This window comes from Cicer arietinum, chromosome 7 (assembly GCF_000331145.2).
Source record: "Cicer arietinum cultivar CDC Frontier isolate Library 1 chromosome 7, Cicar.CDCFrontier_v2.0, whole genome shotgun sequence".
NCBI classification, from domain to species: Eukaryota; Viridiplantae; Streptophyta; class Magnoliopsida; order Fabales; family Fabaceae; genus Cicer; species Cicer arietinum.
In genome coordinates this window covers 60,947,242-60,965,396 of record NC_021166.2, presented here as the reverse complement: position 1 = coordinate 60,965,396, position 18,155 = coordinate 60,947,242, and the positions used below count along the sequence as shown (strand labels likewise).

General features: G+C 26.9%; 2 protein-coding genes across 2 annotated transcripts in view; one reads left to right on the top strand and one right to left on the bottom strand.

Annotated features, from left to right (window-relative positions):
* Window positions 1-2,698: 2,698 nt before the first annotated feature.
* On the top strand, window positions 2,699-9,857 carry LOC101513544 (uncharacterized). Its single transcript, XM_004510088.4, has 14 exons — window positions 2,699-2,855; window positions 2,966-3,292; window positions 3,788-3,865; window positions 4,032-4,189; window positions 4,900-4,963; window positions 6,308-6,375; window positions 6,648-6,900; window positions 7,089-7,205; window positions 7,329-7,435; window positions 7,512-7,565; window positions 7,671-7,754; window positions 8,177-8,340; window positions 8,448-8,597; window positions 9,383-9,857. Exons 2-13 carry the CDS (start codon window positions 3,007-3,009, stop codon window positions 8,593-8,595), a joined length of 1,581 nt encoding a protein of 526 aa, XP_004510145.1. The 5' UTR covers window positions 2,699-2,855; window positions 2,966-3,006; the 3' UTR covers window positions 8,596-8,597; window positions 9,383-9,857.
* A 1,279-nt stretch (window positions 9,858-11,136) lies between these two features.
* LOC101514081 (very-long-chain aldehyde decarbonylase CER1) overlaps window positions 11,137-18,155 on the bottom strand; it is an 8,315-nt gene continuing 1,296 nt past the window's right edge. The window contains exons 4-10 of the mRNA XM_004510090.4: window positions 16,466-16,685; window positions 13,936-14,311; window positions 13,488-13,595; window positions 12,867-13,067; window positions 12,474-12,572; window positions 12,208-12,381; window positions 11,137-11,512 (exon numbers count right to left, since the gene is read on the bottom strand). Of these exons, the coding sequence (XP_004510147.1) occupies window positions 11,339-11,512; window positions 12,208-12,381; window positions 12,474-12,572; window positions 12,867-13,067; window positions 13,488-13,595; window positions 13,936-14,311; window positions 16,466-16,685 (1,352 nt within the window). The 3' untranslated portion in view covers window positions 11,137-11,338. The remainder of the gene's footprint in view (window positions 11,513-12,207; window positions 12,382-12,473; window positions 12,573-12,866; window positions 13,068-13,487; window positions 13,596-13,935; window positions 14,312-16,465; window positions 16,686-18,155) is intronic.

Here is an 18,155-nt window from a genome sequence, read left to right as displayed (position 1 = left end):
AAACTACATTAATATGCAAATTGACATGAGTTATTTGAGTATAATATAATATTGTAACTTTGTAAGGATTACTTGATGGTAGTTATCAAACCTAAAGAGTGTTGCTTACAAACTTAGCGTTGAAAGAACCACTTGATAGTAGATAACGACTTATAGAAAATAATAAATTAGCCAAAATTGTGGTCCCAATTTTTTTTTATCCCCACAAAAATATTAACCTTTACAAAAGTCCGCAACTGGAACCTTTAAAGAAATAAAAAAAAAAAATTCACATCATTTAGAGATTATAATGACATTTTTATTTATATGGAGTACGAAAAAAGTATTATATATATAGTCTAAAATAACAATTAATCACGCGATGACTACGTCATGAAAAGTTACTTGTAATGAAAACATCCTATATCACCACTTGTAATAATTAAAGTTGAATTAAATAAAGAAGGTTAACCAGTTTATAAATAAAGTTGTGTAGTTATAACTTTCAAACATAATTAAGGAGTACTAAATATCTTTTAAATTTGCAGAAGAAATAATAAAGAGATTTACGTACAATTGTAAATCTAAAATTCAAAATCAAAACATAATATTTAATTTAATAATATCAACATTTATTAGTTGAATTAAAATTTAAGATATATTAAATATTAATTTGAATTCTCCAAAAGGAAAAATTAAAAGATTAAATATTATTTTAACACGTTAATTTGTTTTTCAGTATAAATATATGAATTTTTATACATATAATATTAATACAGTAAAAAAAATACATATATGATATATGTTAATAATTGATTCATTAATATAAAACAATTTTAACTACTTTACGCTCTATCGCAATATTTTCACTTAAAGATAAAAATTTAATTTTAACTATGCATAATTTTAATAGTTAAAGTGTAATTTTATAATTTTAAAGAATAAAGTTTAAATTCTACTTAAAAGTTTAAATTTCAATTAAAATAATTGTAAGATAGTCATTAATAGTAACTTTTCTTTTTTTGTTTATTATTAAGAAACTCTTTAAAGATATTCGGTGTTTAAATTTTCATATAAGTTACTGCGTGATTTTTTAATTGTCTTTAAATCATATTGTTAGATCGAAGTTCTTACTTCAACTAATAAATATAAATATTATTAGGTTAAATATATTGTAAATAAATATTAAAAATAGTAAACAATTTTAGTTTTTTTTATAGGAAAAGTAAACATTACTTAACGTCATAAAAAAAAAGTAAATTTTTTTGATTAAATATATTTTTAATATCTCTAGATATATCAATTTTTATTTTTAATTATTTTAAAAAATTTATTCAAACTTTAATTCTTCTAAATTTCCAATTATCAATTTTAATTCCGGTTTTTTTAATAAAAATTCATGTTCTTAGTGATTTTTTATAACATATCACTTATAAAACTTTAAAAAATCTTAGTTTAATAATTTAATTATTTAATTTTAAATATTTATTAATTTATCCTTAGCTTCAAATTAAAGATTAAATTATTAAATAGTTAAAATTATTGAATTAATGATATTTTAAAATCTTAATAATGATATGTTATTAAAAATGTTAATTAGAACAATGCGACGTGAATTTTTATAAAAAAAATATAAATTAAAATTTACAATTGAAAAATTTGAAAAATTCAAAGTTTAAAGATATTTAAAAGAAAAATTAAAACATTTGAAACGACTAAAATATAATCAATTTTATTTTTTTCTATAATAGAATTTTAGGACGAAGGAAATAAAATTTCAATAGAAAAGACTAAGTCATAAGTTTCATCTTGTTACTTATTAAGACCAAACAATTGTGAAGGAGATGTTTCGGGTGACTCGAGAAAGCGGGGAGAAAGCCACAGATTAGACATACTTTATGCAGATGCTGCTCTCAATTTAATTAGTTCTTTATTTTTTTAATTAAGTTTTTTATTGTAATTTTAATTGTAAGTGATAATTTGGTATTTAATATTTTAAAATGTCAATAATATTATTATTTTTTATAAAATTTAAAAAAAAAATTCAAACAAAACCATAAAATTAATTATATTTTTTGATATAAGATACATTTTATCAAATTCGTAACTCAAAATTTCAAATAAATTCATATTTTTCTTTATTTGATGTTGTTAGAGATGTAAATATGAGTTTATTTAAAGATTTAAGTTATGAATTTGAAAAAATTGTATTATATGATGATAATTAATTTTATGGGTTTTGCTTGAAATTTTTGATGAATTTTAAAAAAAAATAAGGATAACATTGTTGATATTTTAAAACTTAAAAGATCAAATTGTCACTTAAAATTAAAATAAAGGATTAAATAGAAGAAAAAAAAAGAAGACAAATAACTAAAACAACTGAAATTAAATTAAAGGACCACGTGTGTATTTAGCCTAATAAATAATATAAAAAATAATAAATTCTATTAAAATAAATAAATATTATTAAAAGAATATTTGATTAATATATAAAAATTTAATTTATAAAATAATTATAAAAAATTAACTTATATATATAATAATATTTAAAAAAATTATATTAATCAATTATAACAATTAATTTATTTAAAATATTTAACTTTTAATAAAATTACTCATCTTATCAATGATTACGACGGGTAAAACTTTTTACGAATAGAGATTAAACTCTAAAAAGAAAAATCAAATATCTTAATTAAACAGATGAATGAGTTGATAAAAAACCAAATACCCTATTTTGTTTTCTATCTCAATTTATATTGAAATACTGAATATGAATATTTACATCTAATTTTCAATATTGTATTTTTTCTGCGACTCAGATCAGATCCCGTCTAAGAAGAAGGAACACTCCGTAGCTCAGATCATTGCTGGTGAGTCCCTCAATTCCATTCCTTCAATTTCCTTTTCAATCCAAAATCCTCATTGCAATTTTTCGTTCATTGTTCCCAAAATTATGTACATTGTTTTTTGCTTTTAAAAGGAATCGCAAAAAAGTTTTCCAACTTTTGAAACAAAAGAGCAATGTTAAAGGGAAGACTCTCGTTTTTCGGAGGTGGTGATTCGCGTTCGATGGATAATAACAATTCGTCAAAGAATGAAGAGCTTCTTCCTACACTGAAGCTTGAAACTGATAAACAAGTTTATAGGCCTGGTGATCCAGTTATTGTTACTATTCAGATCTCAAATCCCTCAAATAGGTACTCTTTTTTGATGGAAAGACTCAGTTTTGAGATCAGAGGTGTTGAGAAATTGGATACTCAATGGTTTGTTACACAGAAGCCTTTGCCTGGTTCTAAACAAAGGAGAGGTTGGTTGCTATTGCATTGCACTTAATGTCTTTTAGAGTATTAAGTCATTTGTGTGGTGGTTGTTTTGCTTTAATTTTTAACACTTTGATGAGAATTTATAGTTTTACTCTACAAACACTATTAGTAATTTGAGAAAATGAAAGTAATTATGTCGGTCTGACACAAATTTATAGTTTTACTGTATGAAGCACTGACATCAAACACCGACACTTGCACTGTTAGTAATTTGAGAAAATTAAATTAATTGAATATAATTACAAGTGTCAGTGTTGTGTCGGTGTCTGACACAAATTTATAGTTTTACTCTAAAGCTTTGACACCAGACACAACACTGACCTCGTTAGTAATTTGAGAAAATAAAAGTAATTGAATGGTAATTACATGTGTTAGTGTTGTATTGGTGTATGATACTGACACATGTCTTCAATTTGAAAGGTTAGTGCTACATAGGTTTTACTGTATTGTTGTTGTTGAAATTTGCATTTTTGTTTCAGGTGAACATGTTTTTGTAGACTCCTCAACACCAATCCTAGTAGCAAACCAGATTATTAATGCCGGGGCCAGCAAATCATGTATGCCAAGTTCTAGATTAAAGGATTTTGCTTTTGTTATGAACCCTTTTACTGTTAGTTAGTTCTTATGTTTTTCTCTTCATTGAAATTTTTGCTAGTTGCCAATTTACTGGTTTGTTTGATAACTCGTGAGATTATTGTATTTGAATAATAATATTAATTGCAGATGTTGTGAGAACTCTGCTGCCTAGCGTTATTCCACCATCGTACAAGGGTTCAAACATTCGCTATCTGTACTATGTTAAAAGTACAATAGCCGGAGGGTGGCTAATACTGGAAAATGGACAGTCTCGCACAGAGCCAACAAATGATGTTACTGATTTGGTTGGTTTTTCAATGACTTGCTACAATTATACTGAAAATCTGAAATGCATTTTGCATCGTGTTATTTTCATGCTGAATTTTCTGGAAATATATTATATGAAAACCATTATGTGCGGTTGTGCCTTTATGTTAGCTTAAACTTCTAGGAGAGTTGGTTCATGTCTTCAATGCCATATTATCAAAGCTTCAATGTCATATTATAGTTCAATCATTGTTGTCCCTATTCTCTTAACAAAAGTTGAATTATGACATAAGGTAGATGGACTGTGCATTATCTATGCTTCAAACCAAAAGGCTTTTGCGTGACGGGGGGCATTAGAGGTGTGATATAAAAGATCACTCACGTGCTTTAAGTTTTACCTAACATTTTAAGTCTTCAAGAGAGTTGGTCCAAACAAGCTACAATTGTGGTATATTATATCGTAATTTTTCTGTCTTGTCATAAAAATGTGTTACTAAGAGGGGGATATGGGAAAGGGAAAGTTTGGATGAAATGCTTAGTCGCCTTTGGCTTGTGTCCGAAGCTCCGCGAGCTGTGACATAATTTCATTTTTTTTTTTAATTTTCTTCTTGAATGTTCTATTGTATAATTTGTAGTCTTTGTTTTTTTATGTTCACTTAAAGGTTACATCTATTAATAGTTGTTACTTTCCTCCAAGTCTTGTTATAAGTTTTAATATGCGTTACATTTTTAACTTTTAATTCTGCAGGAAGTTCGGATTCCATTACAAATATGGGTAAACCAGAAAAGCAGTGGCTTTCCAATGGACGAGGGTAAGTTTGGTAGCTGACTTTCATTTTTATTTTATGTCTGCTGTAATTTATTAAGACAGTTTCTGACTTTACTCTAGAGACATACGTACTTGAATTTTTCTAATTAGGAAAAGTATTAATTTTTCTCAAGGATTTAGTTTGAAGACGTTCTTGTGCATAAACTTTTAACTATGAGTCCTTTGAATTAGCGAAAGTTTTTTTTTTTTTTCATTTGATGAACAAGTTTTTATTTTATTTTTGAAAGTCAATACAGAACAAATATAGTTTCTGCTAGATGCTTACGCCATAGATTTATATTTCCTCATAGGTATTGTAGTTATTCTTTGCTGCTATTTAGCCTTATATTATGAAGTTTGTTGCTGCCAGTTATTGTTTCATGTTTCATTGTCACGTGGTTTCCCGCAGAAAGAAACAGTTTACTCCTTACCCGCAATTGGTTAATCACTTGTTCAATGATTTTTTTCTTGGTTAGTTATGTCTTGAAAGGAAAAGTCGACTAATTAAACAAAGAAGAATAATTATAAATTTTCCTAGTCTGCAAGACTCTAACTGTTATAGCTTTAAAGCAAAAGTTTATTAATTGATTAGAGACAAATTAAAGATATACAATGATGCTATAGGAGGAGCTTGAGAACATGTTTGTTTTCTGGGTTGCTATTAAGTAATAAGACTGATGAAATTTTGGAAGGATTTAATAAAATTATTTGGAATCTTCTTTTGATCTTGTGTGGGAGAGAGATATTTCTTGTTAGTCGGGAGACTTGTTGCTTGGGAATTTGATGTCTACATAGCTCTGCTATCAAACCAGTGAAAAAAGTGGATCAAATGGTCAGTACTCATTAGTCCCATTAAGTTGGACACATGAAAACCTAAGAAGAATTTATTTAAAACCATTGTAAATTTATAATTATATATATTTTTTGTATCATGTTATCGCACATGATCACATGGTGGTATTGGCATTTGTTCAAATTCAACCTTACAGTTTACAACGCGAAAAGATAAGAGATAAGACAAGTGTAGTATGCTGTTAAAATAGACTCTTATATATCATATTAGATTTTGGGCTTAACTCAACTCAACGAAACTAGCTTGTTAGGTGTGGATCACCCAAGCGTAATGTCTCTAGGCGACGCGGGACTTGACGAACATGATGGAGCCCAATATAATTGGATAATTTACTCATTGTTTTATAAAAGTTGATTGCAAATATCGATAATAAGTTTGTTGTCCTTTTGCATCTATACACCTATACATTTTCATATGATGTGGCTGCAAAAAGTATTTGGCATTTTAATCTACAAAAATGTTGCGAGTAATGCATCCATGTGTTTATATTTTCAGACATTGTTCCATTAACTACTGTACAACTGGATATATTTTGGAAAGAGATGGACGGAGATGCTGATTGGGTATGCTATTGGTGATATTTTTTATTCGGTAAATTAAACTTATCTGTGGTTTAACCTAAATTTTTTTGCCACCTATTGTTTTTAACTTTAAAGAATGCCTTTTAATCTTTTTTTAATTGTAAAACTTTCAGTGCCTTTTTTCGGTAAACTAAGCTTGGCATTCGGAGTGGCTTACTCCAGCCATCGCTTGACATGTTTTTTTAACCAGTAGCTTCTACTCGCTGTCCATTTTCTTTGATTATTGATGTAAAAATATAATAATTTCTTTACAGGTTAGAGCAAATGATATTTATGATGGTATTGAGGAGGGTTATGACAGCTCAAGGGATGATATCTCATCGGTTTCTTCATATAACCCCATGAAAGAAAATATGTACAGAGGCTTTGGAAGTTCACTATCACTGCGATCTTCTTCTGCAAGATCATTGAACAGGGATGCTTTAGAAGGTCACCGAACTAGTTTATCTTCAAATGTAGCACTTCCACGACTGTCCATTGCCGAAGTATTATCCGATTCTGGTGCTGGTAGGTTAACCTATGCCTATATTAGATGTGTTTTTATTTATGAAACTACTCATTTTTCTTGTAGGAATTTAGTTCTAAAATAGTATCAAGTTAGTTTATTGGTGTCTATTTGATAGTATCATAGTAGTCATCTTTTGATTTTAATCCAAGGACATACTTTGCCAAATAATAATTCATTTAGCAAACAGATGTCCTATCAACCCAGAAGTCATTTGAGCAACAGAAGTTCAGAAAGCAATTTTCTGCAGAAGATGATGCAGGAGTCTCCTCTTCACCGGAAGCAGGAGCTGTTGAATCTTTATCATGTAAATTGATGCATTTTATTCATTTCTAAAACGTTTTTGTTTGTTTGGGATACAGATCTATATTGCTCTTCCATTTTTTTTTAGATTCTGCATTAGTTAATTTTGTTCAGACATTTTTTGCAGCAGAAGGCTTTGTTAGAGGAAGGTCTTATAACATCAGACTTGATGATCAAGTTTTGCTTAAATTTTCCCCTAAAAATTCCGATTCAACTTATTACTTCAGTGACATGGTAACGATATTCATGCATAGTTTGATAATGTGCAACAAGTTAACAAATCAATAAACTGACAAATTTATGGTAACAGATAGGCGGGACTCTTACTTTCTTTCACGAGAAAGGCGCTAGGAGATGCCTTGAGGTGACTTACTTTCTATTAGCAGTGGAGATTTAAATTAATAGCTGGAAAATCATTTATTGTGTTTAATGCACTGGAATTGATTTTTTTATTACTATCATTTTACAGATCTCAGTAATGTTGGAAACTTCAGAAACTATAAATAGACGCTTCGTCCATCCTTCTAGAAGGAACTCACCAACAATCACAAAGGTAGTTTCTGGTTGTTTTATCTCCCTCTACTCAAGCTGCTTTTGAATTTTTATTGATTGGTTGTATCAAAAAACCAACATTCCATTAAAACCATTTAGATTAAAGTCTGTGTTAATGGTTCTGCTAAAGTTTTCTTTAGCCTTCGATTACTCCCGTTAATCAAACTTTGTTCCATTTTATGATCACAAATATGCTTGTAACATTTCTATATTTCATCTATATTTCATCCTATACTTATTTATATTTCAACCAATGTTTCAAAATAGTTGCACTTGCACTGAGCTACATACCATTTGCTTCTGAGAGAAAAGGCAATGACGTCATTATCTAACTTATTGAAAACCTATGAGAATGTATATATTTCAATTCAATTTCATGTTGGCTTCTGATTCTGAAAAATATGATCTCAATTATGCATTTAGGTTCTGAGTGATCATCACGAGGTCGTTGCAGATTTGGTGCAGACAAGTTTTCTTTTCTCTGTCCCCGTCGATGGTCCAATGACCTTCTCCACTCCACATGTATCTGTACAATGGGTTCTCCGCTTTGAATTTCACACAACTCCAAAATATGTAGATTGGACAAAGTATGTAGAGACAAACCATAACACTTGCTTCAAATGAAAAAAAATTGAGTTTGTTATAATTCTTACAAGGAATTTTTCAAATTTCATTTTTGGTTTTTGAAACACAGGTATGAGCATCCACTTCTGATTGAAGGAAGGGAAAAAACTGAATGGGTTCTTCCAATTACTGTACATGCTCCACCACCTAGAACTCCAGCTTCTGGCTCAAGAAATGAGAAACTTTTCTCTCTTGATCCTATGTGGGTGCACACTTGAAGGTACTATACATCTTTGATTTACACTGAATTGTTTGGCATAAATTGATCCATGTCCTCGATTCCACTTTGTGGGAAAAGACTTGATTGTTGATTTACGCTGAACTAGCACCAACATTGTTAATATGGTAATTGATGTTGATAAAAGGGAAGGGATGACAATGAGCCATAGTTGGGGTTGGGTGAGGCATCCATGTTGCTTGAATTTGAAGCCCCCTTGGTTGTCATATATGTCCCTAGTTTAAGGTTCTGTTTTCTGTGTTGTTAAAGAATATATATCTAATTAAAATTTCAAAGGATCGTTTCACACACGTGTATATTTTTATGATTATTACTCTTAGAATTTAGGCTTTAAGCCTAACTCAACCCCAATAGATAGCTCAGGAGGAGATAATTGTCCAAACCTTATGTGGAATACTTTGGCCAAATCTCTATTCGATCTAGACATGTAGATAAAACGTGGACAAATGTGCGTGGAATAATAGAGTTCTCAACACACAACAAATCTATGATAGATTCTGTTGCTATCTTAGAATTTGTTCTTTAGGCCTAACTCAACTCCAAAAGCTAGCCCAAGACTTGAGGACTGTCCAAGCTAATATAAGAAATACTTTGGCCATATCTCTAGTCAACATAGAATCTCAACAATTACCAATACTGACAGTATGCACATGCAATAATAAAGAAATTTCTGATAACTTAATTTTTGTTATGTGGTTATCACTTGATCACTAATATGATTATTTTTTATTCAAAATAACTTATGATATTTGATTTGTTTTATGCAGTTCAAATAATCTGAAGCTAAAATGTGTGCAATCCCACCGTCGTACCTGTCTTGGCACACCTCAAACTTCATCCTTCATGTACAAAATTTTCGCAGGATAGCAGCCGAGAAATGACAGAATGATCATTTGTAGCATACCAGAACTCATACATTTTGTTGACCCTAACATTTGCTATATAGGTCTTAGCATTTCTTTAATGTTTTTTCTGCTTTTCTTATTTGCCATTGTTACTGGGGTAATTTATGTCCCATAGTTTATCTAGTTCTTGATTTTGTTCCTATTTTTATAAGTTTTTGGTAGATTTTATGGGTGTTTGTTTTAGTTATTAAATTTCCAATTATAACTTGGTGTCTTAGAATTGGTGGTTAGGTGGACACTGCACATTGCTGCCTTGCATTTTTTTTTTTACATTCTGTTTATGATATTTTATGTAAGAATTCTGTTTATGACAATTATAATTCTGTTAATAGATCAATCAATGGACAATAATCAATTAACAAGATAATTATATAAATTCTATTATTTTGATATAAGCCTTAGTAGATTATGTAATTGAGTTAATCAATTAACTGTTATGCGGAACCAAGAAACTTTTGTTTAAATTATATTTGCCTCTTTTATAAATTTGAAAATAAAGTTAACCATGTTTTTAGTCACAACAGGATACCGCTTTGGATTTTAGTCCATTTAAAATCCTTATCAATTTTAATCCTCATATTTTAAAATATGATACTTTTACCTTCTGAAAAAAAGAGTAAAAAGTACATTCTATTTATTTTCAAAACTTTTTCCACAAGGGCGTAGTTTATCAATGTCTAACCTTATATACAGTATAAGGTAAAATAGATACACAATAACATAACCACAAAAAGGTTACATAAAAAATTACAGAAATAATACATACAATCTCTCGCTACACATCTTTGTGTTTCCTTTTCCTTGCAAACAATATACAGCATGCATAATAACTCTCTGTCAGAGCTACTCAGAAGAAGGAATCGATTTATCAACCCACAAATTGCAAATTGATGGAATACGAAAAAGAAGGAAAAAAACAAGAGCAAGTTTTTTTTTGTTACCCTCTAGTTTTAAGATAAATGAGTCATAGTAAAAATATACTAATTAAAGAAAAATGGTGAATTAAAGAAAGGACTAATTTATCAGACCAAGGACTAATTTCCTTCATTTAAAATTATCAAGAACATATCTTGGTATTATATTTTGTCAAGGTTTAAATTGGATCACATTAAAATTGTGAGAGATTAAATTGAATTTTTAATAAAAAATATTTGAATGAATGAGGCCTGTAAAAAAAGAGACTTTGTTTGTTTGGTGTTCAAGAATAACCCTTGCTTGCTATGCTTATGCATAACATAACATACCTCTCTCAACATCTCTCTGTTCTTTTCTCCTGAACGTGTCTTTTTTCTCTTGGCTATTACACTATGCATAATATTAAAAAATGAATTTTACATAATTTTATCTTTTTATTATAATATTTAAAAAAAATCAAATGAACGATTTAAATAATTTAATTTAAAATATTATTTCGTCTCTCAAATATTTGGTTAAACTACTAGAAATTAATCCAACAAGACTATTATTCTATTAACAAATTCTTTACAACATCCATGCCCATACATTACAATCAAAACATATACACAATTTTCTAGCCTTTTAATTTCAAAATAATATAAATAATAATAATAATAATAATAATAATAATAATAATAATAATAATAATAATAATAATATCTAAACAATCACTCTGCAATATGTATTAATTAAAAATAGTTTCTATTATACATATCATAAGCCACAAAGTCTGTTATAGATGCAATGTCTTAATTGAAGCAATCCAATTTCATAATAGCTATATATATATATTGTCTAGCATGTTAATACCATAAGCAAATAGATCATCAAACACTAAGATATGCTTTAATAACTTATTATTCAATCAAAGGGATGATTAATCTTCAATGGCCTAAAACCATGCTGAAGACTTGCTTTCCATACTTTCTCAATGCTAAACATGCTTTCTCCACATTCATGAATGTTCCAACCTTCTAAGGCATGCAATATTCCAGCAATACGCCATGCGCTCATCACTCTTCTTGGAAGCCAGTTCTGTTGCATATTCAAATTAGTTTCTTCATCAAATTTTGTCTCAAAATGTTCATATAAACCAAAATGCTTAGATGCATGAAATAGAAGAAATGAAAAGAGTTTAGTTGCAATACACTTTTAATGTAAAAAGTTTACACAACTGGTACATTCAACATCTATAATAATTTCACGGTTGTTATTAATTGACAGTATAAATATAAAATTAATTACCCTGACTGTGTATATGAATTAAATCTTAAAAGAGATAAATGATGAAATATTATATATTTTTTTCTTCATGTTGTGTGAATAACTTCACTTTACGTCTTCACTTGAAATCTTAAAGACTATAAAAATCAAGGTTTTGAATATGCAATATAGATTTTGGTTGCGACATTAAGGTTTTTGATGTTTTTTGCTAACTAACGAGATTATGATTATATCAATTGTATTTGATTGTGATTTTTTGCAACATCAAAGATCACAACCTGACCACAATGCCATCAAGACTCAAATCTAAAACATTGCAATATATATAAGGTTTTTCCGACGGGTTCTACAGTGGACCACATTCATAAGTGGTTCATTGTTGACCAATGTTTAAAAGTCATTTGAAACTTTAATAGTGATCGACCTCCCCGTCTTTACTATTGAAAAAATGACTTAATCGATATTATTTCTAAGAGAGTAGCGAGGAAGTATATCTATCTACTAACCTCACAAGAGTCTACATTGACCAAATCAGGGGGAGTTATCATGGCTGGTGTGCTACCATAGAAGCAATCTTTACGCAATTTCTTTGGAGGGAATTGAGAAAATGGTATGAACAATGATCCTTTTGGTGCCTTTTTTTGTTCTACTTCATCACATTGGTCTCCTACTAGCCATATCTGCATACTCAAATGTTCAATTTTAATAATATCTTTTAAATAAACTAAAAGCATTAATGATTTTAAAATGCTTAGAACTTAGAAAGGTTTACCTTTGAAGAATTGAATCCGGGGGAAACCAAATTCTTTTTGGACTCAGAGGAGAGCCTTAATTGAAGGTTTTCATAATCATCTGTGTACATTGTTGTCACCTAAAAAAAATATCATTTTTTGTTAATCTAGACTTTAAAAAAAAATGTTCTCCAAAAATTTCTAACAAGTTTATAAATGAATGAAAGGCAATTAGTTAAATGACACTTTTGAAAAAGTTTGTGATAAAATGAATACTCAATAAACAATATATTGAAATTGCTAGCTCAACTTATAATAGGCTAATAAATAAAGAAGCATATAAATAAAAAAAAATATCTTCAATATAATTTGTAAGGGCTAAAGAGTCCTCTTATGAGAAAATTTAGCAAATTAATAAAATAAAACAAATATACCTTGGTACCCCTTTCACATAAAGCATTGACAATTGCATATGAAACTTTGTCAAGTCTACCACAAAGAAGCACTTGGTTTGCTTCTTTTGGAATGCTATTAAGAACAATAGCCACAACCAAGCTACTTCCATCAACAATCTTTAACTTAAGTTGGGGATACCTTTTGATGTATAGTTCTCCATGTCTATTGAGCAAGTCTCCCTGCATCCAATTTAACATATATAATATTGTGCAACTATAATATTTTTTATTATGACTTTGTTTTTTTTAAAACGTTTTTTGTTTTTATTTTTTATAATATAGTTCATTTTAATTTGCTAATAAATAAGAAGACGTAAGACTTTTAAAGTAATTGATAAGAAATTGTGTATTTATAAAAATACAAAGAATTGTTTATTTCATGAATATCTTATATCTTTGTTAACAAGTAAAATTAAAATATGTTAAAAAAAAAATTCACAAACTAATTTAAAGACTACATAGATGATTTAAAGTTTTATAATCAGTCATTAGTGGTTGCAACTAATTGAAAAAGAAAGCTAGTGATCATTAAAAATAATGAGAAATGAGTCATGCAAAAGAATAATAACTATGCAAATATTGAAAAAATAGGGGACTCACCTGATTTGAAAGACCTAAACTTAAAACCTTAACTTTGCTCAACTCTGCTTCAAGTATTGCTTCTTCTATAAGTTTATTCAATGTTTCTCTTTGCCATTTAAAAAGATACTACAAAAGTAAAAAAATAAAGTGTTATTCATAGGCATTAATTTTACTCCTTAAAAATGAAAAATAATTAGTTTAAATATGATTTTATTCTCTACAACTTTAACTTTTTTTGAGTCTATCCGTGTAAATTGTTTTTATGTAACTTCATTCTTTACAAATTTAAAAATTATTGTTTTTTATCTCTGACATAGTTTATTGGACCGCGTCAAAGACTAAAAGTAATAATTTTTGAATTTGAATAAATCTAAATAAAAAATTTATATGACAAAAAAAAATCATAATTAGAAAGGTTAAAATCATATTTAAAGGAAAATAATATTATACTAAATTCAAATCTTACTTGTACATGGAACCTTGGTATAACCCATGATTGCAAGTTGAGCATATTAAAAGAATTCCTCTCCAAAACAAATGTTTGGCCATAAAACCAAGTGGCAAGAACAGAGGCAAAAGTGAATGGCCACATCAAATAGAGGTACCATTTAGAAGATTGTGGTGTGGAAGCTAAGGAAGAAAATCCCAATCTTAGGTGATAGATAGATTCAGGAGTTGTAAGATGTGTTAAATGTACAACATCTGGTGAAGCTTCTTCTTTCTTCAATGATGTTTCATATGTTGTGTCTGTAGCATTGTCAACAGTTCCATATATGTAATCATAAATTGGCATGAATAATGAGTAATTTGTCCGAAATTGTGTATGATGCAGAGAGTGGAACCTGTCACATAACATATTTTGTTAATTATTCTCTTTTATTTTTATTATGAGTTTAATAGTTATATATAAACTAGACAATTAATAACAATATTGCTACATTATATATTACCTCTTAAAAATTATGTTAAAATATAAGTAAAATTAATTTAAGAATTATTTTAATTATCAGATTACTGATCAATTATTTAAAACGAAGGAAATTAATGAATGGTAGAAACAAAGTATTAAAATGGTGTTGTATATATAAGAGTTAGCTTTTTATTGAGTGGTGAAATTTTTACTTCCTTATTTTATAAAAAAACATAGGATGATAAGAGTGAAAATAACCGATCATAATTTTTTCGTTTATTTTTAATACTTTTGCCTTTCATATTAATAATAATTTCCTTCAAAAAAGGCTCGATACATACAACATGTTAATAATCCCATTTAACTGCATAAAGTATATGACAAAAATAAATAAATTATAAATCATAATTTAAAGTTGTACAGAAATATATATACACTATACAATAAATAAAAGGCTGATAGAAGGACATGATGTGACCGTCTAAATGCTAGTAGAATATAAGAAAGAACCAAAAATAAGAAACGTTTTAATATATAGTATTCTTTTTACTAAATTAAATAAGTATATTTTTTGTAAAAGTATGTTCGTATAATTGTTAAACTTATATTTATAAAAAGTTATTTTTAAAAAACTTTAATATGAAATAAAATATTAAAGTTATAGAAAAATTTCTTAAGTGTCAATTAATATGAAACAAAATTTAAAAGAAAGAGAAAAATAATATTATTAAATTAACATTTTTAAATATTGATTGATTTTTATTATCATTTATGTAATATAAAAAACAATAATTTAGGAGTGATGCAAATAATTTTTTTTATACAAAAAATTTAGGGTGTAAAGTGAGAAGATAATGTCTAAAGAAATTTTTTGAACTTATTAAATACTTACAAAAAGATTTTAACATTCACCACTAAATTAAATCAATGGAGAGTTGTAGCTAATATTAATTAAATAATTTAAAAGGTAAAAAAATAACTGATGTTACATTAAAAATTGAAAAAATAACAATTATTTTTTGAAAAACTTTTCTTACCAATATGATAATTATTATAGAACATAGAAATTATATTAAAACTTTAGTATTCAATAGTTAGAAAGGAGTTAAATTTTGCTCATACCTTGTTTTTTTTTAGTTCTCATTTTAAGGTTTTTTTTACACATAATAAGATAACAAATAAATATTATTATTTTTAATAGAATTATTTATATTTTTCTATAATACTTTTCATAATTATTTTGTTTAAAATTTTTCTCTTTACACTAAATAATTAAAAATATTATTAACAAAACAATAATTAATATTATATTTAACTATAAAAAAATGGTATGTAAATAGGAATAATTTTATTTATGCAAATATAACAATTAAAATAACCAAAATTAAGATTTAAAAATGTTGGTCATTATTGTTCTCTCTGTTTCTTTTATTACATTGTGAAGAGAGCAGCCATTGTGGTTCACAACCACTATAACTTTTCCATCATTGGTGGAAAGCAATTGAACTCATCTCACCAACACTTGTCACCCTAATTATTAACCTGTCTGCTTTTTAGTAACAAAATGTGTACCGCCACTTTTTTTTACTTAGTGACCATTTACCAGCCTACACTTGTTTCATGTACGTATGCACATAAGATAAGATGTGAGATATTAATTTGTCCCAAAAAGAATATACGAAGTATTCACCTTCTTAATACCATTTCCTTTCTTTTTAGGAGAGACAAATTAAATTAATAAAAATTATATTTTAAATTAATTAGAGTGAAATTTATTATCTCTTCAAATATCAAAAAACTATACTTTTTAAATTTTATATATATTATTTTTTTGTTAAATTGACATTCATTGAACAACCGAAAAATATATTCTATTGCAAAGAACTTAAAAGAAAAGTAACCAATTTATTGAATATTGTGATATCAATAAAAATATTTACTTTATATAAAAATTAACTTTACACAGCCATTCGATTAGATTTAATAGGCTTTTATAATATAAATAAAAGAATAATTTTATATAGTATAAAATAGTAAAAAAATTATAAACAAAAATTGATAAAGAAATAAAGAGTTAGATACTTACGATGGTGTATACATTAGATACTTGAGGAAAGGGAAAATGGAGAAGAGTTTCATTGGAATGAACTCGAAATTGCAATGACCCAAATTGTTCATGAAATCAATGTAGGCAAGATAACCAGCAAATGATGCTATGGATGCTGTTTTTGTAATTGCTGTTGTATATAATGGAATAGCAAATAGCATAAAGTAGGCTATGTGTTCTGCAAATGGATGTATCACAGCTGCCAAATCAAATTGAAAATGTTAGTTAATGTGATTGCAACATGTAATATTCCTTAATTTATTATTTCTTTGGGGTTTGGTTTTTTTGTTTAGGGTTCCCTTTTGAAATTAGCCACATGCACACAAATGGCATTATAAAAAGTAACCTTTTGAAATTCAATTTTCATTTCATGTTCAATTTTTTATCCATTCAACTTGGTTCTAAAATTATTGAATTTTTCAATTAAACAAACTAAGGCCAACTTATTTTGGAAAAATATTGTGTGCTTATTTTATGTTAGAGGAGATAAACTGTTAATTGATAAAAATATATTTTTAAAAATAAAGGATAATAGATCTCTTAGTTATTGTTAGAAAATTTTACTCTATACTCTTATATTTATATTCCTATTTTGATATTTTAATAACAAATCTAATTTTACTTTTTATTTTTAAAAAAATCCAAACTTTATGTTCTTAGAAACTTGAAAAATTTACTTTTAAGTTTTTCGAAATCTTAATGTGCTCAAATAAAGTTTAGATTTTTTTAAAAAATTTATATTCTATAAAATGTAAAAAAAAGTTTTCCATAACACAAATTTCAAATTTCAAAAACACAATTGTGTATCTGAAATTTTTTTAATTTTTTTCTAAATTTTTTAATACACAAAGTTTAGATTTTCTAAAATACATTTATATTTCATAATTTTTTTTAAAAGTTTTTTGAAAGATAAATATATTACAGAAAACTTAAAACAAATTTTTTTATATATAAAATAAAAAAAAAAAATTGAAACACAAAACTCAAATTTAATTGAGTGAGATACTAAAAAAATTATTAATCTTTATTAAATAAAAAAAAAAGTGAAATAGATAGTTTTTAAAAAAAATTAGATTAAAAGTATAAATGGGAAGATATAGGGTATAATTTCGATATTGTTACAAGTAAAAAGAACTAAAATAATAAAAAAATAAAAAATATATCTTTAATTTAATTCAGAAATATATTATATAGATAATTAAATATTTGACATTAAAAATAATAATTTAATAAATTTGACTGTTATTTTATAAAATCTAAAATTTTTGTTATATATAACTAAATTTTTGAATAACGGTGAATATAATTTGTTACCGGACTAATCGATTTACCCATTAGATATTTTTTGGACGTTTACCTAGTGGTCTATTTTTAGTGCTCATATTGGTTTCGTAAATAGTAATAACGGTTACCAACTTTTTCTCTTCTTTTCATTAATTGCATGTTCACATTTATTTCTCACCTAATCATTTATATTTCCTTATCAAGTAAAACTAATTTGAGTTTTACTAATAAATAAAATGTTAGGTTTTACATAATTTAAAAATTAGACTATAATAATCTAGAGTTGGGCAAAAAACAAAAAAGTATAGCTAAAATTTGTTTCCGAATTCTAATTTGATTCTCCTTAATAATAAATAACTTATCCAAAGTTTTGCAAATACAAAAA